The 23,512-nt window shown below is 39.0% G+C and overlaps 1 protein-coding gene across 41 annotated transcripts in view; it reads right to left on the reverse strand.

Moving 5' to 3' along the window:
* The window catches only part of Ptprd (protein tyrosine phosphatase receptor type D), a 2,001,112-nt gene that overhangs the window by 368,920 nt on the left and 1,608,680 nt on the right, over positions 1 to 23,512 (reverse strand). For 39 of the 41 annotated variants that reach the window (XM_036177144.1, XM_036177143.1, XM_036177148.1 and 36 more), the window contains one exon: positions 9,973 to 10,138. In XM_036177144.1, the coding sequence (XP_036033037.1) occupies positions 9,973 to 10,036 (64 nt within the window). In that variant the 5' untranslated portion in view covers positions 10,037 to 10,138. Of the gene's footprint in view, positions 1 to 9,972; positions 10,139 to 23,512 lie in introns of those variants that run through there. The other 2 variants (XM_036177146.1, XM_036177145.1) reach the window with 1 other exon arrangement.

The following is a 23,512-nucleotide window of genomic DNA, read 5'->3' on the forward strand; positions in this document are numbered from 1 at the left end:
GTTACTGGTTGGAATTTGTGAAGCTATAAAGCCAAGGGCTGAAGAGACAAACCAAAGGGAAGTGAGCCAGTTTATTCCCTGCCCAATGATAGCTTCAGATTCATTTGTCCAACTGCAAACTCTAGAGGAAAGTGATTCCAGCATGTAACTGTTTTATTATAATTATCATAATACCCTTCCAGTTTCCATCTCTTACTCTAAATCAGAACAATTAAAATAAAAAGAGAATTATGAATTCTACAATTGTTAAAGGATCTTTTTATAGCCTCTGCCGACCGTTTTGATTATTTCCAAGGCAGCGGCTCTCTACAGTGGCTTCTTCTGCCTCCTGCAAATGATTCTCACTGTGAGGCTCTCAGTGTTTCCCCTCAGGATTTCACTCCACAGTTGAATAGACTTACCCATAGTCATTTGCCTTCATATTCAGCCAGGATTTTTATTTGATCTAATTAGTCTTCCTTTTTCACACAAGGAGAACAAACCTCAATCCTTATGTGGATGTGCTTATAACCTTCACACCTCTGTGCAATCCTATGCCTTCTGCCAGCAGCCCGGATGAACTGACAATGGCTGAAGCTTTGCATTTGCCCATGTGTATCACACATTCCAACTGCAGCACACTGCATACCACCCTTCCCAACCATGTCTCACAAATGCTCTCAATTCTCTGGCATGATGGCGCAGGGATGTGTATTCTGGGCATTTGCTGCAGAATCAACAGTGCCTTCTTGCCAGTGTTTTCTCCAGTTTTTTGATGTATAAGCACTGAAACAGAACAGGGGGCCTTTGCAGCAGGAGTGCCCACAAGGAGACCAATTCTCCATGACATGTCTACTCTTGCCTACCTTTAGGAAACCAATATCAGGCTTCGATACCCATGATCAAACTGTCTCTTTGCAGGGCTCTCACTGCATTCCCAGCAAACACAACACTTTCCAAAAATTTATTCTCTCCTTTTATTTAAGAAGTTCATAGCTCTAAATGTCAGGCATACAATGCAATGAGAACTATCCCACAGCTGATAAATTATTCATTTTTCAGGAGCTTGCAATTGAAGGAGCACTAACGGCCAAATACCTGAAGCACCCCCGAAAGACATAAAGCATAATAATATTCAAATCTTTTTCTGCATAAATTCCAAAGGTTAAGTGCTATTAAACATCTTCTGTTTACCAAGAGATGTGCTCTTTGAACTTCCTTCTAATTAATCTGCTCCCAGTAAACACTACTAACTAAGCAGTGTGCAAAAGAGGCCAATCAAGCCCTTCTCTTTCCCTTACGTCTCACAGGGCTAACTAAGGCCCTTTCCTGATGTGCTCAACTTCTCCCTATCTGGTGAGAAGGTGAAGATGAGGAAGGCCAAAAGCAGAATTCATCTCACCGCCTAGGACTAAATTGGAACATGGCCACACATACTTATTTATGTATAATGTGGCTGCCTTTTTCCTACTACAGTGAGCTGCAGAGTAGCTCCAGGGACCCTACGGCCACAAAGCCTAAAATATTTACAATATAGCCTTTTTCAGAAGCACTGATGGACCTCTAGCTAAAAGACATGCCACACATTTCACACTATGCTTTAATGTTGTATGTGCATAGGCTCCTTTGCACAGGAAAGGACTGCATTTAAATGTCTGCAACACAGAATACCACCTCTGTGATAATGCCAGGGCGTCAGGAAGGCCCAAACAAATGTACAGCTAAAGCTTCTCACTCCGATGGTAAGAAGTTCATTTTATGGTGATGTGTTATGTTACTTTTCCTGTAGAGATGTGATCAGACATTTATTCACCTAGATAAGGCACAGATAATGGGCAAAGAAAGGATTTTACCCAAGCAGAGATTGGTGAACCAATGGATTTATTTGGATTCCTTCTAGGGGGTTGGTGAGCCTCAGGGAGCTCCACCTTTGAAAGTTCAATCTAAGAAGCAAGGATCACTACCCACAAACTGTATCCCTGGGACCTCTGCCCTTGCTGGAAGCAGCTCAACCAGGCTGTCCCCTTGCAAGCAACTGCTCACTGCTCAAAGAACCCCAGAGAGCAGCCAGATGAACATTTTAACATTCTGAGCTTCAGTTCCAGTACTTTTCTAGGTGTCATGAGTTGCCCTCCTCCCTCCAGAAGAATGTTCATTACATTTTGATGGCTTTGTTGCTAGGAGAAACACAACCACAGTGTCACTGCTGTTCCATACAGTTACTGCCCCTGTAGGGTTTAACACCTCCAAAGCAAAGGGAGTCTGACTCCATCTTAATAAAAGGAACTGGGAAATAGGTTGGACACATGTAACGATGAAAATGGCATTGCTCTATTTATGATAGAATCTTGAAGGCAGATCTTACTGCTGACAACTTAGAATCAAATTAATAGGTAAAGCAACAGGGAAGCCTAAGGAAAAGTAAAGTAATTTCATCATAAAATACTCAATTTTCCAAATGGGTAAGTTCACTTTTCCTTTTTTGAGTGAAACTGAATCTGTCAACCCATAATTTACTTAGGGCTTCTCTATTGCTGACAGAAGCATCATCTACGGACATGATAGGGCTGTCACCACGAGTCCACCCCTACACTGTCACTGTCATCACAGAGGTCCTACATGCCTGCAGTGGTCAGTCCTGGATGACTTCTGGCTTGATGCCAGGGGAGCATTGCCTACCCCCTGCCAAAGGCTAGAGCTCTTTGCTTTTGTGTTTCTTCTGTGACAAAAGGAGCAGTGACCTAAGTGAGAGGTGTTTCACCAGAACTTCATCCTTCTGTTCTAAGTAAGCCATCTGAGTTGATGCTAGTCTCTTCTCAGTGAAACTGGTATCAAAACCTATCTCATCATACCACTGCCAGGTAGAGTGGTGCGCATGTGTCACACCAGCTCTTGGGGGCCAAGTGCAGGAAGGCTGGGAATTCAGAAGTAGTCTGAGCCACACAGTAAAACTGCCTATAAAACAAGATCAAAATAAGTGAAACAAAACCATGGTCTACTCCTAGACTATTCAGAAACACAGCAATATACTAGCAAAATTAAAACAATACACTGTAACACAGTTCATGGGTGAACAATGGCTACATTTATTTAGTGCTTACTGTGTATCAAATGTCTAAAACTGTAAATTAGTTAACTCATTGAGTCTTTATATGACCCAATATTCCAGACAACAAAACTGGAGCATAACGACATAAGAAATCTTGCCCTGACTATACAGATATTAAAAGAGCTACAATTTATCATTCCCAAATGACATAGCTGATTTCACAAGCCACTGAACGTTCAATTATATTTCTGATAAAAAGTTTTCTCCTTCAAACTATGTCTGGCATATATGGATAGTCGTCTACTTCTCTTCTAGCCCGTACCCTAAACATTCTAGTAGTCTTCAACCAGTGATTCCTTTCCTACCATTATTATGGAGCTATTAATTTGATTCCAGTAGAGGACTACAGTACTGTAGTCCAGATAGTCTATGAGCATTCCTGTTTTCCTATAGAGTTGCGTAGTGCTTTCAGTTCTGGCTACTCCCTGCCTGTCCACCTGACTGAACCTGTGAACCTGTTGTGCTTCACAAGCCTGCATGTATTCTGTCTTTTGAACCAAATAGGTTCCTTCCTCCTGCATTTAAACCTTTGAAACTCACTTTTTAAGTGGCTAGCCCCTCCCTATTGTTCAGCAAGTGCTGTACCCAAGAAGTGGACAGCATCTTCCCATGTGTGTACTTCATATATTGTCTAGGTTCCCACCGTTTATGATGCTTAGAGTACTTTTCACTCCCTAAAATCTCCATCCTCATTTGCTTAGTGTCCACAACCACATCTTGTCCTCTTAGTACCACATTCCAGTAAGACAGAAGTGGATTTTGCCACGAACCTGAATCTGATTGGTCAAGGGGACACAGTAGACATCTGCTGACAGAATATCACTTGCAAATAAATATTGTAATGAAAAATTTTATTTCTGAGTCAAATATAGACATAACAGTGTTGCTTCGCATGTATCTGAAACCACTATAGGTTTGAATGGTCATTTTGGTAATAAGCCAAAAGCATTTTAATTTTTATTACTTTATATTCATCATAAACATTTATTTAACAAAACCAAAAAAGAAAAAGAAAAATATTCAAATGTATTTATTAAATTTGTTTATATAATTGACTCACACTTTCTGTATTTTCAGCTCAGAATTAATATATTACATACTAGCTTACTACAAGGAACATTATTTGTATATTGTAGTGGCAGACTTAATAACAGTAGTTATTATAAATTGTTGCAATAATACTATTCTGTGATTCTCACAAAACCAATCTCTAATTATAGAATGAATAAAACGTATTATAGAACAAATCTAAATTGAGTATCTTTCATAGTAAAGTACCGAACTTCATATTTTAAGCTGTTTTTAGAGTCAACATTATTAACAAATATTATGATAAAGAGTTTAAATAAAAATACCTAGACTCAAGTAAAACGTGAAATTATGGGAATATGAAGAAAAACTTCAACATGCTAGTGTAGAATTGCATTTCAGTCCTTTTACACCACTCCTTTTTGTATATTCCACATATTGTATGCGCGCGCGCACACACACACACACACACACACACACACACACACACACATTTTTAACTAGAAGATGAATTCTGGCTTGGATTTTTTTTTTTTAAGCAACTGAACCATATATGCCTGGGAAGGAGGAGATGCAGCTGCCTGAGAAGTCATTATTTGAAATGGGTCAGGCACATAGTAGCTGAATGAGGAAAATTAAGGGCACTAAAACCAAAAAAGGAAAAGCATTAGGAAATCACAAACATCCATAATCACATGCCAAGAGGCGATTACAAATAAACAATCACAAAATCTTAGACATGGATATGTCCTTCACACTTGGGGCCTCAACACAGGGAATGATCAGAGATAACAGGAAGTTAAACTTGTTTCTTTCTTTTTTTTTAAATAGCAAATCCCTATGTGCTCAATCAAATGCTCTGAAGTATACACACGTGTTAGCTTTGTGACACTACCTTAACCTTACTAGGTATCTGCAGCTCTGCTGAGAGCAATTAATCCAGAAAGCTGCAGACATGCCACAGTAGAGCCAAGGACCAGCAAAACAGCTGGGGTGTTTCCCTTACTGGCTGTTGCTCCAGCAGCCACTTCAAATAATGGGAGGAAGGAATGAGGAGAAACAGCATTTCTAGATCAACACATCTCTGTCAATTCAGAAAAAGAGGAAAGCAGACCCCTGCACAGCTTTCGCATCCTACCTCCCCTGAAAAGCCACCAGACTCTACCTGCAGGTTGCACTGATGAAGGGACCTTAGTACAAAACCTGGAGTAAACAGAATCATTTTCAGAAGCTAGTGAGCCATCTTCCCACCGAAGTTAGGAATGGAGTGGGTACCTTTCCTACTATTCAACTGCCTTTTTTTCCAAGAGGCAGTGCCAGTTTGCACAAGGTACATTAATTTCTCATTGAAAACCTTTTTACTTTAGATTATGGGTGTTGTCTTTCCAATCTCCAAAATACTTTAAACATCCTTTACAGGGTACTTACTTCTGCTGATGAAAATATTTGAAAGTTCCATTGGGCTGATGATATAGTTAGGGACCCTTAAGTCTGCAGAATACTCTTGGGTTGTATGTTTGAATTGGGTGGATTAGAGGAAGGGTTAATTTTTCTTAAAATGTTAAATGGAAAAGAATGAAAATGCAAAATGATTAATCAGCTATTCCATTATAGCAATTTCTGTCACTTTGTTTAAATGGCTTCCTGTGGTTGTTGCAAAATGCCCCTGATCATATTACTGGTCATTTTTTTCTTTTCCTCAGCAAGTTCACACCCACTTTCTCTCTGTGTGATGCTGTGTTTGTTTACAGTAAACATCTCCAATTCCCTCCTCTGAGCTACTCAAGAAAATGCACTACCATGAACAAGAGAACACACAGATGGAACGTCTTCTGAGATCCATTCCAGCCAAGCCATATGACTTTTACATTGGTATTGCTATAGATGAGTTTCTTTGGAAAGGCTTCATAAAGCAGACAAGTTTCATGTTTCTTCTTCTGATCTTCAGCTTAAATCCTGAGACAGAGTTATAAGGCTCTTCTATGTCTAGGATTTCACAGAGAAGCAAGCTAGCCAATGCAACACACAGCAAGAAGGCCTGGGCTTCTCCATCACTCAAAGTCTATAGTCTCCAGATCAAATGAAGAATTTCAGCAAAGGACCTAACTTCAGTGCTTGGTAAAGATGGTTTTAACGCAACCATTTCTTAAACATCTACGGCACGTCATCAGCTGGCATGTGTTTTACTTCATTCAATTCAATCTCATGAAACTCAAGTACTAACAATTCTATTATTCTTTCACAAGCATTTGTTATTTTCATCATCCACACTCTAAAAACAACAAGATTAAGATAAGGAGTATTATTTAGTGAAGTGCCAGCCAGAATTAAAAATCAAACTCTAGTGACAACCCAGCACAGGTGCCAATCCATCCACTAATACGAAAAGGGGTTTTTTTTTTAATCCATAGGATGTAGAACAATCCATCGACTGATATAAAGACATACTTTATTTTTCTAAGTTCCAGAGGCCATAAATCATTTCCCCAGAGAGCAGGAAGTCTGGGACTTCCATCCATGAGAGAAATACTGTATTCATGGTGGTGTCAGCAAGGTCCTTAAGTGAGGAAAGAAAACGAGAAGAGTCACCATTTAAGATGAAGACCTGGCAAAAAGAAAATGGGAATAAATGAACTAAAGCATCTGAGGACTTAAATTATAAAGGTTTTTGTTTCTACCAGAGACCTGGTAAAGACTGAGACCCAGTTATTGTAGATAAAATATAAGATAAAATTGGTAAAGCCAAAAGATGCCAACCTGGTTCTTGGCCTGTATATGATAGAAAAAGAAAAATAAGAAAGAAGAAAGACTAGTGAATATCAAATACATAGTATATTTCAGACAAAGAGAAGAGATTTTTTACTGAAGTTAAAATAATGAAGTCTAAATTTATCTCTAATTTGCATGTGTGTGAGCTGGCTCTAAGAAGTAAACCTGCTGGCCCAGCATCAGCAAAAGCTGCTCACCATACTTCAGAAAAAGTCACAGTTGATTCATGTAAACATTCTTTAAAAATAACTAGCAGAAACACCTGGAGCACTCAAGGCATAAAGAAAAAAAAACAGTAAAAACAACCACACACAAACACACACACACACACACACACACACACACACACACACACTCACAAATCTAGCCTTTTAAAAAAATTGTGTGAGCAAGCAGGGCACTTTAAGTTGGCGATGACAAACACTAATTTTTTAAGGAGATATTTTCACAATTTCTTAACCTGAAATTGAACTAAGACTCTAAGAGTTCTTCTACTTAATGTAATACCACAGGTAACACTTAGCTCTGGCCTTCTCCACAATCAGTTACAATACAGAATCCAGGCACTTTGGAGTTAATCTTTTTTAAAGAAAGAAAGCTGGATGCAGTACATTAGCATGGTTAACTACAGTGCCTTCTTACCATTCCCCATCCACAAATCATCGTTTTCTACAAAAGTAAAATAAGGGGGTGGGGTTCAGCTTTCTCACACATCTCTGACAAGTCACTATTAAATTTTGAATCATAACTCAGTATCTTGGATCAATACAAAATATAGGAAAAGGAGGAAAGAGTGTATCATTAAAATGAGGAAATAAAGCCACAACCTGGATAATGAGAGTCTGCAAATATTATCTTTATATGAAGATGAAACCAGTTATTCCTTAGGTGTTACATGGTTTCAAATATTTAAAGTATTTTTAGAAAATGGAATGACATGATATAATGAGATAAAGTCTGGTTATAATCTTGGTTTTTTGTTTCTTTTGTTAAAATGACATAAGCTAGAATCATCTGGGAACAAAACACAATCGAGAAAATGCCTCCACCAGACTGGCTTCAGGAAAGTCAGTGAAGCATTTATTGATTGATGACTGATGTGAAAATACCCAGCCTACTGTGGGTAGTGCCACTCACTCCTAGGAAGGTGGTCCTGGGTGGTATAAAAAAGCAAGCTGAGAAAGCCATAGAAAACAGGCTTGTACTCAATACTCCTCCACGGCCTCTGCTTCAGTTCCTGCCTCCGGGTTCTTGCCTTGATTTCCTGCCCTGACTTCTATCAGTGATGGACTGAAACTGGTGAGGTGAGATAGACCCTTTCTTCTCCAAGCTGCTTGGGCCTGTATTCTATCCCAGCAACAGAAGGTACACTAAGACAGTCCTATAGGATCTGTGTTGAAGAATAGGAAGAGAAACAGAAAGCAGGGGAGGTAGGAGTGAGAAATGACCATCTATGGTGCAGAAAAGCATCATCGCAGCAACACTGGTTCCAACTTTTTGACATCTGTCTGCCACTTTCCACCACAGCATTAAGCAAAGCCATAGCTTCACCAAAGAAGAGGAGTTTTACTAACTGCAAGGATGACTTCTCAGATTAAAAAAAAAAAAAATACATGTCTAGTAAGTTCCAGAAAAACATACAGCTGTTATCTGACATTTAATTAGGTTCCTAGGGTCTTATTGTGCTTCTGCCAAAAATGAACAATGGTGAAACAACTTATTTCTGAACTTTGGCCAATAGAATTCACAAAGCTGAATATTCAATTGCTTTCTAATAAAGTAAATTTAGATTTTAAAATAAGTTTTGACAAAAATGTCTTTAAAATAATAATACCTTATATTTGGCCCTTTCTCCAATTAATTATTTCCTGGCATGATATTAGAAATTCCTTGGCTTCACCTTAAACCAATACTTCCAAGTGCTAATTAGCAGACTATATATTATTAACCACAGAATGCTGTGCTTAGAACATGCATGTTCCATATGCATTCAATTAATAACATTATTTTTCCCTCCCTGAATGATTCCTTTAGAAATAGAGCACTATTTAAATGAAGCACTTGGCTGCTAGTGAGGGAATTCTTGTCAAGATGCAATTAATAAGAAAGGGCCAAGATGACATAGGATCGTTGTCTTTGAGATATCCTTAACATGAATCAAATTTAATCTCCCTGGAATAGACAATGGAGGGAAAAGTTAATGACTGCAGATGTTATTCATGTTAATCACACAAGGGGACTCCCCATGAGAATGACCAAATCACATATGAACTACACCACTCCTGAGTAAATAGACATGCCAGTGAGTAAGAGCCAGGAGTGGGCACTATTGTCTCCCCAATAGGACAGATGAGGAAATAAACAGATGTAAGCAGTGTAGAACTAATGACTGCTAGTTAAAAGGAGATATGATCATCTCATTAGTTGGCAAGCTAATTGACCACAATCCCAGTTTCATAAATCCAGTCCAGAAACCCAAAAATTGAGTGTCTGCATTCCACAGAATTCTTTTCCCACTTCCAGACCCCTCCACCCAGCCACAACATTGTCAGTTCTGCTTGATTTGTTTGAATATTGTACTCCACGACAGCTGTCGGAAACAGTACATCAGAACAGCTGCTGTGACAGCTACAAGGGGCTTGCAAGTTTAATTGGGCTCAATGTGACATTGCGCATTTTTCTAAACATAGAAATATCCATACAACTAAAGAAATTTCTACTGAGTCTCGACAAAGGTTACTTATTGACACCACCAACTGGTCAGTCCCAGTTAAAGTGATAGTGTTGATCTCATATTATCTTTTGTCACTAGGCTAGTAAGAAGTATGAAAAAGCATATAAAAATGGAAATAAACAGTAGGAACAGTTAGACACACAAGCAAAGAGGCACTGAACAGAAGAGCAGGTAGTGGGAAAGTCACATCAATAATCTCTTCCAAAGGCTGGCAGGGAGCCAAGGAAGATCCCACAATGTCTCAGGATATACTTCCAAAGGAAATACATTCAGAGGCCTGAGCCTGCTGCCAACTGCAAACAAAACCACTCATTATGGCCACAGCTCCCTAGAGGAGGGCAGGATGGCTTACTCTCAGCGCAGACGCAGAGGAAGAAGGTGAGGAGCAGCGACAGCGGCCTGGCCACGGGCACCATCCTGCAGCTTGTCAATGGCACGCACCGGCAGCTTGGAAACTCAACCTAGGGAGCTGCAGCGACTGGTCTGCTCAGAAACTTCAGCTGGAACCCTTTCAGAGCCTGTGAAGGGAGGAGACAAGAAGAAAAAACAAAGACATTTAGATTTCTCACTCTTTCCTCCTGACCTATCATAACCTAGGGAGACAATAAACACTGGAGCTGGCATGCCTTTTTTTTTTTTTTGGAAATAACTTGGTATGTAAAATGCAGGCTCCCTAGCATTCTCGATGCCAGGCCACCTACAACCAAACACCAAAAATTTCTCTTCTCCTATGCCATCTTTTGGGCACTATACTCTAAGGAGGCACAGTTACTTCATACAACATAAGTGCATCAATGAAAGAAGGCACACTAGAGCCTTAAAGAACACGTAATAGAATTCTTTTTAACTATTAATGAAAATATAAAAGAAGGAGCGTATGGATGCTTTGCCGGTATGTGTGTCGGTGTACCATGTGCATGTCTGTTTACCATATGCTTGCCTGGTGCCCAAGGAGGCCAAAAAGAGTGTCAGATTCCCTGGGACTGAAGTTACAGGTGGTTGCGACCTGCCATGTGGGCACTGGGAATTGATCCCTGGTTCACTGGAAGTGCAGCCAGGGATCTTAATTGCTGGCCATCTCCAGCCCCAGGACAGCATTGCTTTAAAGGAAGCCTTGAGTATATATGAGCAGGATTTGAACAGGATGAGGAATATGTATTCCCTGAACTGCATGCAAACAGGGTAGAATGCTGGTGTGATAAGGGGAGATGGCTTGTTAAAACAGAGAACTAGACACCCCAACAGTTTACACTTCTGGACTTCTCTGGTAGGGTCCTAACTCATTCTTGGAAAATGATGGTGCACATCTGGTTCAGGATCAGATCGTGAGAGCCACGGGGTTAGAATGAGGTAACTATTGGGAGAACAGAAGATGGCACAAAAGAGAATACAAAGAGATCCTTGGATAGCAGTCTACATCTAGTGTGATCTTTACTCAGCCAGCACAAAAACAAGCTCTAGTCTGTTTGTGAGCAGAGGAACAATAGAGAGCTAGGCTTTGGAAAATTCACTGACAGCTGTATGGAAGACAATGCAAAATGCCATTCAGTACATAGCAAAAGTTTCAGGTGAGAAGTAATGTAAAACTCAAAGGTGATGGTTGGTCTGCCAAGGTGGCTCACAGGGTACAAATGCTTGCTGCACAAGACTGATGACCTGAGTTCAATGCCCCAAACCCACAGTAGAAGGAGAAATCCAACTCCCAGAAGTTGTCCTCTGCCCTTTACATATGGGTCAATGGCATGTGTATACATATGCACATGAACACGCACACACACATATATCCATATGAATACAATAATATATAAAATTACGTTAAAGCCCTTCCACCTACAAAAATCCAGTTGGTAGTCCTTGCAGTGAAGCAGTGATGGGAATGGGTAAGAATATCACCGACAGGCTCTAAGAAGTAATCTGGAGTGTGATTCATAAAGTGATGTATAATTGTGCTTATAGGACCTTCAATAAATCCAGCAGAGCCTTTTATAGAGAGTAGCCTCTTAATTAAAAAGGAAATGGAGAGGCTCTGCCATAGACTACAGCCTCCTCTGTCTCTGTGATGAAAGCTTGAGACCATTGGGATTCAATACCAAACTGCACACCTTTTATTTCCACATCTCTCAATGTCTAAAACACGTGAAACTCTTGAGAAGATATAGTAGAGATACCCAGAAACAACCTCATACCCCAGAGTAATAGTATTGCAGCTACTATACATACTTCGTCTTTTCTGATACTGAATTTGAAACTTTAAAAAGCATCTTTTTTCTTTTTTTTACAAAAAAAAAATAGGTTTTCACTGATACGCGAGAATAATTTGGATTCAGGAAAGACACAGCGAAAAAGAAAAGGAGAATCACTCTATCATTCTACTCTCCAGCCCCTTCCTTTGTTTGTTTGTTTGTTTTTAGACAGATTTGTGAGAGGCATGAAGGAGTAAGCTGAACACTGAAACACATCTTGAATCCAAAAGCTAGCCAGCTGTTCCAGAACAGTGATTGGTTATCAATCTCATCTGGAAAACAGCTTACCAAGCAGTTCACAGCTATCAGCTGTTAGAAATCGCAAAGCTCCGTAGGAAAAGTGCTGTAAGAATCGGCTCTCCCCGCCACCTCACCTCCCCCTGCTACTGCTTCTCTCTCACGCCAACGTTTCAGATGGCAGCAAAGTCCAGGAGACATCAGTCCTGTCGGATTCAATTTGTGTCTGTGCAAGCATATCAGAGCCAACTGCTACATAACGACTCTGAGCCACCACAGAGACGGAAACCCACAGAAGCTTGCTCAGGGAAGGGAGACTTGCCTTTTCCATGCACTCAGCTAAAGTGTGTTAAGACCCAATTTTTTCCAAATAAGCCAGCAAATGTTCCCTCTCACTTGGGTCAGTGACAGGATTTCATTCTCTAAAAATGAACGCTAACATGAAAAGACACATTTACACTTAAATAGGCTATGCCCTTGGATAAGTTGTCAAGGAAGTGATCAAAAGTGTGGGGAAAAAAATACATATTCCAGTGATTCATTCCATAAACACTGCCAAAAGGAAATGCTGGGTAGCACTGGCACAATGAAATTGATATTGCAGTAGAAAAACAGAAAATGAAATTTAAAGGACATATTTAAAATGAAAAGAATAACAGTGAATGAACATCACTGGCATTTGCCTTTAGCCATTGTGAAATATGCCGAGCACGCTACAAAGAAAAAAACACAGGTGGAGGCATTAGCTGCACCGTGCTTTAGGACATCAGACAAGACCAACTCTGCCTTTCAACCGATGCATCACTGATCAGCAGAGAAATACAAATAAAACTCATAAAGCTATGAGCTTGAAATATGGTATTAATCTCTGCTGTTTACTTCCAATACCACAAAGATCTTATGAAAGATTTAAAATCACCAGGACATTAACGTGAAAGTAAGCACATGTGTGACAGGGAACATCGCAGGTAGGACAGACAGGTGGTGCTTCAGACAGGAGCTGGAACTAACTCTTCTCCTTAACTGAGAGACCTTTTCTACAACAAATACATTAGTACTTCAACTAAAATAAACACTGATCTTTGTCCAGCTTTCCATAGTGCTAACACGCATTTATGTAGAAAAGCACACATTTCTGGGTAGCACAGAAGAAAGGGTAAAACAGAGCTTTTCTTCAAAAACAAAACAAAAGAGAAACCCTGACTCAAAAAAAAAAAAAAAAAACAAAAACAAAAACCTAAATAAATTAATAAATAGAAATCATTCTGTACCATCTTGCCACACGAGAAAGCAAAGAAGTGTTAAGTAACTCCTAGGACAGACCCAAGAAAGGGCTCAAGATAATTACTATGTAACATCTGCTAAACATACGGGGATGCTGCTAGAACAAAGGAGAGTAACTACAATGAACTAAAAGTCCATCATTTAAAAATCTCGGGCTTCATAATTCACATAGTTCAGTTAATAAACCACAAAGCCCGAAAACGTGTGTTCCCAGGAACATCTGTTAATGGCTTAGTCCCCAGTCCATGGTCCTAATGGGAATGAGTGCAACCATGAGAGAGCAGGGTCTAGGGTAGGTCTTCTGCTCAGAGGGGTCTTGGTCTGGCATGGTTACTGAGGAGCCAACAACTCCTCTTCTGCTTTCAGTGTCTCAGTCATAAAGACGGAGTCCTCTGCCATGTGCTCCTACCTTGATAGACTAAGCCTCCACACTCCCCAAAGCATCAGGGCCAATCATTCATGGTCTAACAACTCTTAAAATCCATGAGCCAAATCAAGCCTTTCTATCCTTCAAGCTGATTTTATCTTGAGTATTTGTTACAGTAATGGAAAGCTGAAAACCTAAGAATGAAACCATTACACTGAGAACAGGGTAAGAACAGAAAAGAATTAACCATCAAGTATAAAAAATCTCCACAAGGACTTTGAAGTCACTATTATTTTCATGAGAAAACTAGGTATCTCTGTTTATGTCTAAGTACTTGGCTTTGTCTCATAAAAAAAAAAAAAAACATTATTGTAAGCCTACACAGGAAAAGCAGTAATATCCTAATATTTAACCTGGGCAGACATGCCTACAGGGATCCAGTCAGTTGCAAGGAGAGTCATCACATACTATGACAGCTCTCATCAACCTCCTTAACTAGGTCTCTATAAATCAACTAGAACTGGTTTCCAATTATTTAAGAAAAGGAGCCATTTGTGCAAAGGGTATGCTACCTGGAAGCTTCCATCTGTAAAAGAGAAGAAAGCAAAGCCATTCAGGCAGAAGACAGAAGTGGAGAATCTATAGCAAGGCCAACAGTTCCTTATATCCTCAACATAGAGCACAGTAAAATGAAATAAAAAGACTCACAACCCAGACTTTCAGTGTTTCCTTTACTCTATTGATTTTCTAAGAAGACAGCCCCCTTAAATATTTCTCTTGATAAATCACAAAAGTTTCCAGCACTGTCCAGCAGAACTTCCTGCATCGTAGAAATATTACTGCACTGTAGTAACAGAGTGTTTGAAGAATGGAAATTAGAGCAGGGTTTTGCTTACATTTAATTAAATATCCTCATATGTATGTGGCTGTCCTAGTGAACAGCACATTCAGTGAAGAGCACAACTAAAGCTCAGAAAACTACTTTCAGACTTTTCTGAAACAAAAAATAAAGTACAAGTTCTGAGTCCTTGTTATCCTTGGGAACCTATAGTCAGAGCTAAAGTTGCACTGGTGAGGGGATGAACTTAACATTTAGATCATTCATTTCCCATTTATGCCCTGAGTAAATGCACATACAGAGAGTTTCACTGTAGACGAATTTCTAAACCGTCTCATTAAATAAAAAACACAGAGCCAGATATAAGAGTGAAAGAAAACCTGAGAGATCGGCGAAATAAGGGAAGCCACAGCTAACCTTACCTCACCAACTCCACAGCTTCCAAAAGGCGAGCTACTTTCTGTCTACCCACGCCTATATGCCTTGCTGTTCTGCCACCTGATTTTCTCTCTCTGTCCAGCTACATCACTTCTTCTTCCTGCCCAGCTCTGTCACTTCCTGTACAGACCTCCAGACCTTCATGGTTAACTAGTGTTGAAATTTAAAGCATATACCACCACGCCTGGTTCTGTTCCCAGTGTGGCCTTGAACACACAGAGATCTAGACAGATCTCTGCCTGCTAAGTGATAAGATTAAAGGCATGTGCTTCTATTGTCTGACTTCTATATAATGGTTGGCTTTTTTCCTCTGATCTCCAGGCAAATTTTATTGGGAGACACAGTATATTGGGGCACACAATACATCACCACATTTCATTTCCACCAAACTATTTCTACTGTTGTTGAAAGAAAACATTGTGTAAACGTTCTGCAATATGCAAAAGAATTAAACAGCATTCCCCTTTCTAGCTATCCATATATCAAAGCTTCCATGCATGTGTGATCTCACAATCAGTGAAAGACAAAGACAGACCAAAAACTTTGATAGCATTAGAAAACACCATAAACAAGAACAGAGTACTGGCAGGGTCAAGGAGTATTTAGATCAAGCTCCAAAATCTACAAGTTAACATTCAAGGGATAAAAGAAAGTCAAACAACTCAACAATAAGAAAGAAAATAGTTCAGTTTTTAAAAATTGATCTACAATGCTGTCCTGTGTACAAGATACATAGGGCAACTGTGGCACAAAGCTTGTGGGAGTAACCACCCAATATCTCATTTGACTCAAGGCCCACTCTAGAAGATGAAATTCATACTAAACACTGCTTACGTAACCAAGAACCCAAGACTAGATGGTCCAGTGATCTAAGGGAAAACAAAATACTACTGTTTAAGAACAAAAGAAAAAAACATAGCAATGAAATTACTCTTAATGACATTCTGATATACTCATAGATCAGTGCCTTGCTCAGCCATCATCAGACAAGCTTTCTCCTGCAGCAGATGGGAACAAATACAGAAACCCACAGCCAGGCATTATGCATAGAATGAGAAACTTTGGAACACTTATCCCTAAACATGATGTCTCCATCAAATCCTACCCCTCAGGGCTCAAGGAACCCCATGGAAGATGAGGCAGAAAGAATATAAGAACCAGAAGGGATGAAGGAAAACACCAAGGAAACAAGGCCTTCCATCTAAATCAACAGGTACAACACACATATAAACTAACAGAGACTGAAGCAGCATGCACAGGGCCTGCACAGGTCTGTACCAGTTGTCATTCTAGAGCTGAGAAAAGTAGACATATGCCCCATCCCTAGCCCAGACACAATCTCCAATTGATAACCATTTATAAATGAAACTTTAGCATTCTCCAAGGGAGTCTCACTGGGAAAACAAACTATTTTTAGGATACAAAGCATGACCAGTAGTAGATGGTCAACAGACAATGAACTCAACAGCATCACTGGAGGCTTCTTATCTCATGTCATGTCTGGGTTATTTTTTTTTATTTTATCTTATTTTTTATTTTTATTTTATTTTACTTTACACACACACACACACATACACATATTTCTCTCTTTTAACTCTACAGGTCCTTTGCATATTTATTATGGCTTTCAGATTAGCATTTTTTAAAGATTTATTTATTTATTTATTCATTCATTCATTCATTCATTTTTTTATTTATCATGTATACAGAAGAGGGCACCAGATCTCATTACAGATGGCTGCAAGCCACCATGAGGTTGCTGGGAATTGAACTCAGGACCTCTAGAAGAGCAGTCGGTGCTTTTAACCTCTGAGCCATCTCTCCAGCCCCCAGATTAGCATTTTTATGAGATTCTGGGGTATGTGAAAAAAATAGGTCTCTGTGTCTATATCTGTTTCATGTGCCTTTTCTTGGGTTCATCTACTTCTGTTTGTTTTGTCATGTTTCAATGTATTAGTTTTTATTCTATATTTTTATTTTATTATTAGAAGCCTGTTTATTTTCTAAGGAGAGACAGAAATGGAATAGATCCAGATAGGAGAAGGAGGTGGGGAAGAACTGGGAGTAGTAGAGGGAGGGAAAACTATAATCAGGATATATTATGTGAAAGGAAAAAAAGGCTTTTCAATAAAAGGAAAAAAATGGTATGGTAGCTAATCTTGATTGTCAACTTGACATCTGCAATCAACTAAAATCCAAGCAAGTGGGCAAATGTAAAAGAGATTTTCTTGATGGATCATTTGAGAAGTGGAGCACCACTCTACATTTGGGCCACATCTTCTGGTGGCAGTCTACATAAGGCCTGGAAATGGAAGAAGCATTTGGTTTTCCTTACTTGCCTTCACTCTCATTGGAAAGCTCATCGATCCTGAGGCTGAAGCATTCTTTTCCTGCCATTAGAACCTACTCCATCACAATGTCAACGCAGACATAAGAGAAGCAACTTTCTATGAATCTTCCAGTTTCCAGTACCAGATTGAGACTACAGAGATATCCAATTTAATGAATTGAATAATTACTGGATTCTTGTCCTCTCTAGTGAGAGTCAGTCATTGTTGCACTGACCGGATCACAGTTTGTAAGCCACTCTCATAAAACACACACACACACACACACACACACACACACACACACACACACACACACACCTAGTTTCCTCATTCTATCAGATATATTCCTTGAGAGAACCCTGGATAATTCAAGTGATAAATGATCTGAAGAGGTATTTCTCCAAAGACATCCCAACATCAACAAAAGAGTAACAAGAGGAGTATCATGAATCATGAGGAAACTCAACCTGGCTTCTCTACTACTGAAATGCATGCCAACATCCCACAAGAGATTTAGTGGTTATGAACAAGGTCTCAGAACTATCTTTTTTTGTTATAAACTAAATGCAAAGCATGATGAAAAAGAGCAACTATTATACCTATTATCATTAAAATGGTCAATTAGGCAAAAGATGAACTGCATGTCACTGAGGTAGAGGCTAGGAACTGTGAATGCTGCCATGTGAAGTCAGACTGACAACTTTGAAAACGTCGGTACGACCAGTGGTTTACCCTGGGTCTTTGAAATGACATCACCTCTGGTCATGAGGTTGAAGAATGGATTAAAGATTAAACATATTACTGGACAGCACCTAGAAGTTTTGAAGGAAGATATACCATCAGAAGATGAAAAAGAATAGCACATAAAACTCTTAAGTATACCTGGAAAGCCATCTGGGAAGTGGTAGCAAGGATCCATAGAAATCTCGATGATGATGATGATGATGATGATGATGATGATGATGATGATGATGTAGAAGAAGAAGAAGAAGAAGAAGAAGAGGAGGAGGAGAAGAAGAGGAGGAGGAGAAGAGGGGGAATAAGGAGATGATTATGTAGTAGTGAGGAAGAAGATAATTACAATGATTTTGATGAGTCAGAAACTTGTGAAAAGCTCCAGTGAATAAATATTCCAGATAAAAGTACACAAAAATAAAACAAAAATGACAAGGAATCCAAAGCATATTCACCAAGATCAAAAGCCCAAGATTCTTTCAAAAAAAAAAAAGAAAGAAAGAAAAAGAAAAGAAAATCTCCTAAAACACAAAGTGGCCCAGTTCTACAGATGACATTACAGGAAAAATGTAAGCAAGTAAGGAAAAAGGTAGTTCACTTCCCTGAGTGGGAGCCAAGTGCATCTCTTATGTGAAGAACTGCTTCCTGATGACTGCTGAGAAGACTATATAAGATCTCTTGTACTGAAGTCTCTTTAAAATCTTATTAAAACATGTGGTGGAATTGTCCATCTTGCTTTATTTTATAACAGCTGCAGTCTGACTGACCTTTAAATAATACAAAGTAAAAATGTATCCACCTGTGTTTCATAAATGTTGCCTAGGTCCTCTGCAAAGAATATGTTCTTTAAATTACCTTCTGAGTTTTTACAGATGCAAATCCACCCTTGGCTTGGTTTTAAACATTATGCTAGGACATAGTAACTGTGATAGTCAGACATAGGGAAACAAATATATGCCTGTGAATAAATCCAACATTTTAATTAAGTTTAAAAATCAAAAGATATGTAGATGGAATTATCACATGATCCAGACATACACTGAGAAAATCTATTACAAGGAAGGGCACCAGTATTTAAAAGACATCTGCATACCCACATTTATTGCAGCAGTGTTGAAAACAAATATAAACAATCAGTTGGAAATGCCCACTGATAGACAGACATTTGTAAAATATAGTATATAGACAGAATAAAATATTATTTAAATATAAAAAATAATAAAAATTCTCTTATTTTCTTATTCATGGCAACATGGATGAGCCCAAAGGTTATCATGTTAAATGTCATAAGCCAAGAAGAGAAGGATAATTGATACTTGAGCCAAATAGAGAAAGACTGTTTACATAAGGACAATAAAAGTTATCGAGGCAGAATAAGCTCTAGTTCTACAGCATAGTACAATTTATTGTTCATTCCAACACAGATAAAAGGACCAGGAGGACTACTGATAAAGAAATACAAGCGACTAAGTCAGTGGAGATGCTAATTATTCTAACTTGATTATTAAACACTGTACTCATGTATCAAAATGCAGCTCAATACCCCATAAATACATATTTTCAGATGTCAATTTTAACAAATATGGTACAGTTTCCTACTTTACTCTCGTTCTCACTAGTGAAAACACCACTGTGGTATACAAACGGGAATGGGACCTACAGACTATCACATGAAATAACTTGTGCACTGAATATACGTAGTGAGAAAGATAGGCCCAGAGGGTCAAGAAAATTGGCTCCAACCAGTTGCCAAGGCATGCACATAATGTACTTCCTTATGAGCCAACCTGGAGTATGCCTGAAGGCCTAGCAACAGATGTTCCTGATTGAGCCCAGCCTATGAGGGATAACCACTCAATGCCACTAGATTACAACACAGACTGGGTGCTGGGAGGAGGCTACATAAGGCCTTCCCCGTTATTGGATAAATGAGTTTGTTGTTTGCCTTCAACTGACTCCTGGCATCTGTGCAGTTGGCACTTTCTCACCCTTTCCCCTGAGGGAGCTATTAGGATCCAGCAACAATTTTATGTAATAGCTGCACACAAATAATGTCAGTGAGGGACACAGAAAATACATTCTTAAACATATCATTCCAGAAGCCTCCTTAATAATTATTTTTAAATGTCAAAAAGTGAAAAAATGAATTAAATAAAATAGCAAAAAATAAATAACTCTAACTAATACTCAGACCTGACTGATTCAAGTAAATCTTTTTACCAGAAAAATTAAAAAAATTTTTTTAAACTACATTCTTTCCCAATAACAGCACAACAAATGGAAAATCCAAGTTTTATTTTTAAAGTCATTTTAATCATGCTTTCATTAGAATTAGAAAAATTGGGAGGTATTTATGAGCTTTGATCATCTTATTTTGGGCAGAATCTGTAACTTAATATTGCATTCGGGGTGAATAGGCAATTGTTATTTAGAGAAATCAAAAGAATTCTGAGGGTACTGGGGAGTAAATAAAAGCCCCAAATTACCCACACTTAAAGGATTTTTATATTTAAATCTAATACACAGAGAGTAGAGCTAACAGTTATCAATATGAGCTTTACGTCATATTCATTCCCAGTGTGAGCACACAGAAACGTTAGCTCTTTTCAGGAATGGCATTAGTAAACATAGTCCAGTGTTCTTTATGTCATGAGAAGCAGACAGTGACAGACAAACCCCTCACCACCTGGCTGTCTTCACCCTACAACTGTATCTAAGGATGGGTTCATTAGAGGTTTGATTTCCTTCAATGACTCCTGCACACTTCAATGCCTACCTGACTTTGGGCAAGCTAGGGGAACCTGACAGTGCAGCTGCTCAAATATAAGCCTCCTCCACAGGCTGTGGGGGTCTGCTATTTGTTGCCACCTCTGAAACACTCCATGTAGAGGTAAGAGACTCATCGTTCTCACAAGACACAGAAATCCAAGCCAGCCACTTCTCACCCAACAAGAGCACACAGAGTATTGTTTTAATGTCTTTGCACATTTCTAATCAGTGAAAATATGTCCTCGTGCATATCTAATCAATGACAAACCATATCTTATAACTCATTACCATGATCCTTTCCATAGTCTTAAAATTCAAAAGGCTTCTTTTAATGCTTGTAATTTTTTGTTCTCAGCGACACAACTTTAAGAATGTACTATGAGTAATTTTTAAATTTCCATCAATTAAAAACTTGAATGAAATTTGCTAACATATAATTTACTATAAAAGCAACTATTAAAAAGTTACCTTGCAGTGTATTTATCTCACCCATAGAATTGAGTACTTTAGCACTGGTCTTGTTTTTCTTAATATTAATTTTAAATAAAATAATGGGTCTTTTAGTCAATCTCTCTCTCTCTCTCTCTCTCTCTCTCTCTCTCTCTCTCTCTCTCTGTGTGTGTGTGTGTGTGTGTGTGTGTGTGTGTGTATGTGTGTGTGGTCTGAAACAGGGTTTTATTCTACTTGAGAATGGCCTAGAATTCACTCTATAGGCCAAGCTTGCCTCAAACATTTGGAAATTCTCCTGCCTCAACCTCCAAGTTGTGGGTTTATGAGCATAAACCAAAATGCCCAAGCCTTTTCAATCATTTTATTTGTGTGCAGGTTCATGTGGATGTTGCACACATGTGTGCTGGGCACACATGCCCATGTATGTGTACATGTACAGTCCAGAGGTCAACTTCAAGAGTCATTTCCCTGAGTACCATTTTTAAGAGTCCTCCAGCTTGTCTTCTTAAAACCAGGTCTCTCATTAACCTGTACCTCACCAAAAAGGCTATGGTGGCCAGCCAGCAAGTCCCAGGAATCAGCCTCTTTCTGCCTCTCTAAGGACAAGGTTATAATCAGGCAGCACTAGGAACTGCAGTGAGGTACTTCACCAATTGATCCGTCTACCTCATCCCATGTAATCATTTTAAACACTTTATTATCAGCACTCAAAGGAAACTAATTTAGCTTACTCCTGCTTGGTGTACCTATAGCTAGATCTTTGTATCAAACCTCTAGACAATGGCTTTCAAATGAGACTGATGTTGCCCACTTTCTTGGAAATATCTGGCAGGATCTGAGCACATTCTTCACAGTGACAGCATAAATGAAGGGGTGCTAATGGATTGTAAAAGGCAGAAGTCAGAGATAAAGCTACATGTATACTAATGTGCAAGAAAACCCCCATAGCAAAGAACAATCCCACCAAAAATGTCAAAAAAGCTAGGAAACATGGCCCTGGGACAACTTGTTAGCAATGAGGAAAAATGAATGGTAGGGATGGGGATTTTAAGACTTTTTTGTAGAACAGTTATAAAACCACAAATTTAAGTTGTTTCCAGTATGGTTTTAACAGTGAATCAAAACATATTTGGAAGTTCTACCCACAGGATTATAGATTGCACCCAAATTTCCCTTATTGTCCTCAAGAATAATCAAAATTGAGTTGATTCATGGAAAATGCAGTCTGCAAGACTGGGTGCATGAATACTGTCATTAAACAAAATAAGCAGATCTGTGAAATTAAGCACACATAGCACTGATGTTTGTCCTTGAAAAAAAAAGCCTTCCCACCACTCACATGGCACCGCAGCTCTCAGGAAGAAATGACTCAGTTTCCAGGAGTGATTTTTTTAAAGGACTACATATAAAATGGAACGGCGAGAGGCCACCAGGCCAGGCTGGAAAAGTGGAATCTCACATCTGTTTCCCCAATGATGTGTTGAAACATGCCTGATCTCTCTGGAATTCTGAGAACACAGGTAGCAGAGGAATCATTTTCTTTGCTATAAAACCAAGTAAATGGCCACTAACACAAACAGAAGCAAGTAAAAAAGATGTAGAGGAAAACTCTTCATCAGAAACTCAAAGTTGTTGCCCTCCTCTTACTTGAACATTTATTTCATTGTTACACCATATTTCTTTCTCTCTTTACTCCCTCTTCACTTCAGTGGCACCACAGAGAGATAAAAATAAGAAAAAATGCATCACCTTCATTAACACCCTACCTACCATACAATAAATAATCCAAAAGGACATAATGGAACCCATAAATACATGTCTACTGGTCTCAGGGTGAGTGGGCACATGCTTCTTTAACTAGCACAGCATCTGCTTCTATCCTCTCTCACAACAAAGGCAGCTAGCTTAGGTGGAGTTGCACTAATTCTGACCAGGAGAAAACATGTTTCTGGCAGTTGCACAGAAGGGGATGAAAACAACTGTAAAGGAAAGACAGAAAGAGCTGCAGAATAGATCCTTGGCCGAGACCTAAGAATTCACCAGTGAAAGCTCACTCCAAAAGCAAAGACCCTCCAAAAAACTGGTGTTTTCTTTAGTGGTTCATCATTACACACTTATATATCTTAGACTTGGAAGATGTGCTTAGGAGAAGCAATTAAGCAGAAATAGACTTTAAATAATTGAAGGAATAAAATGCACAG

Source organism: Onychomys torridus, chromosome 2 (assembly GCF_903995425.1).
Source record: "Onychomys torridus chromosome 2, mOncTor1.1, whole genome shotgun sequence".
Lineage (NCBI taxonomy): Eukaryota > Metazoa > Chordata > Mammalia > Rodentia > Cricetidae > Onychomys > Onychomys torridus.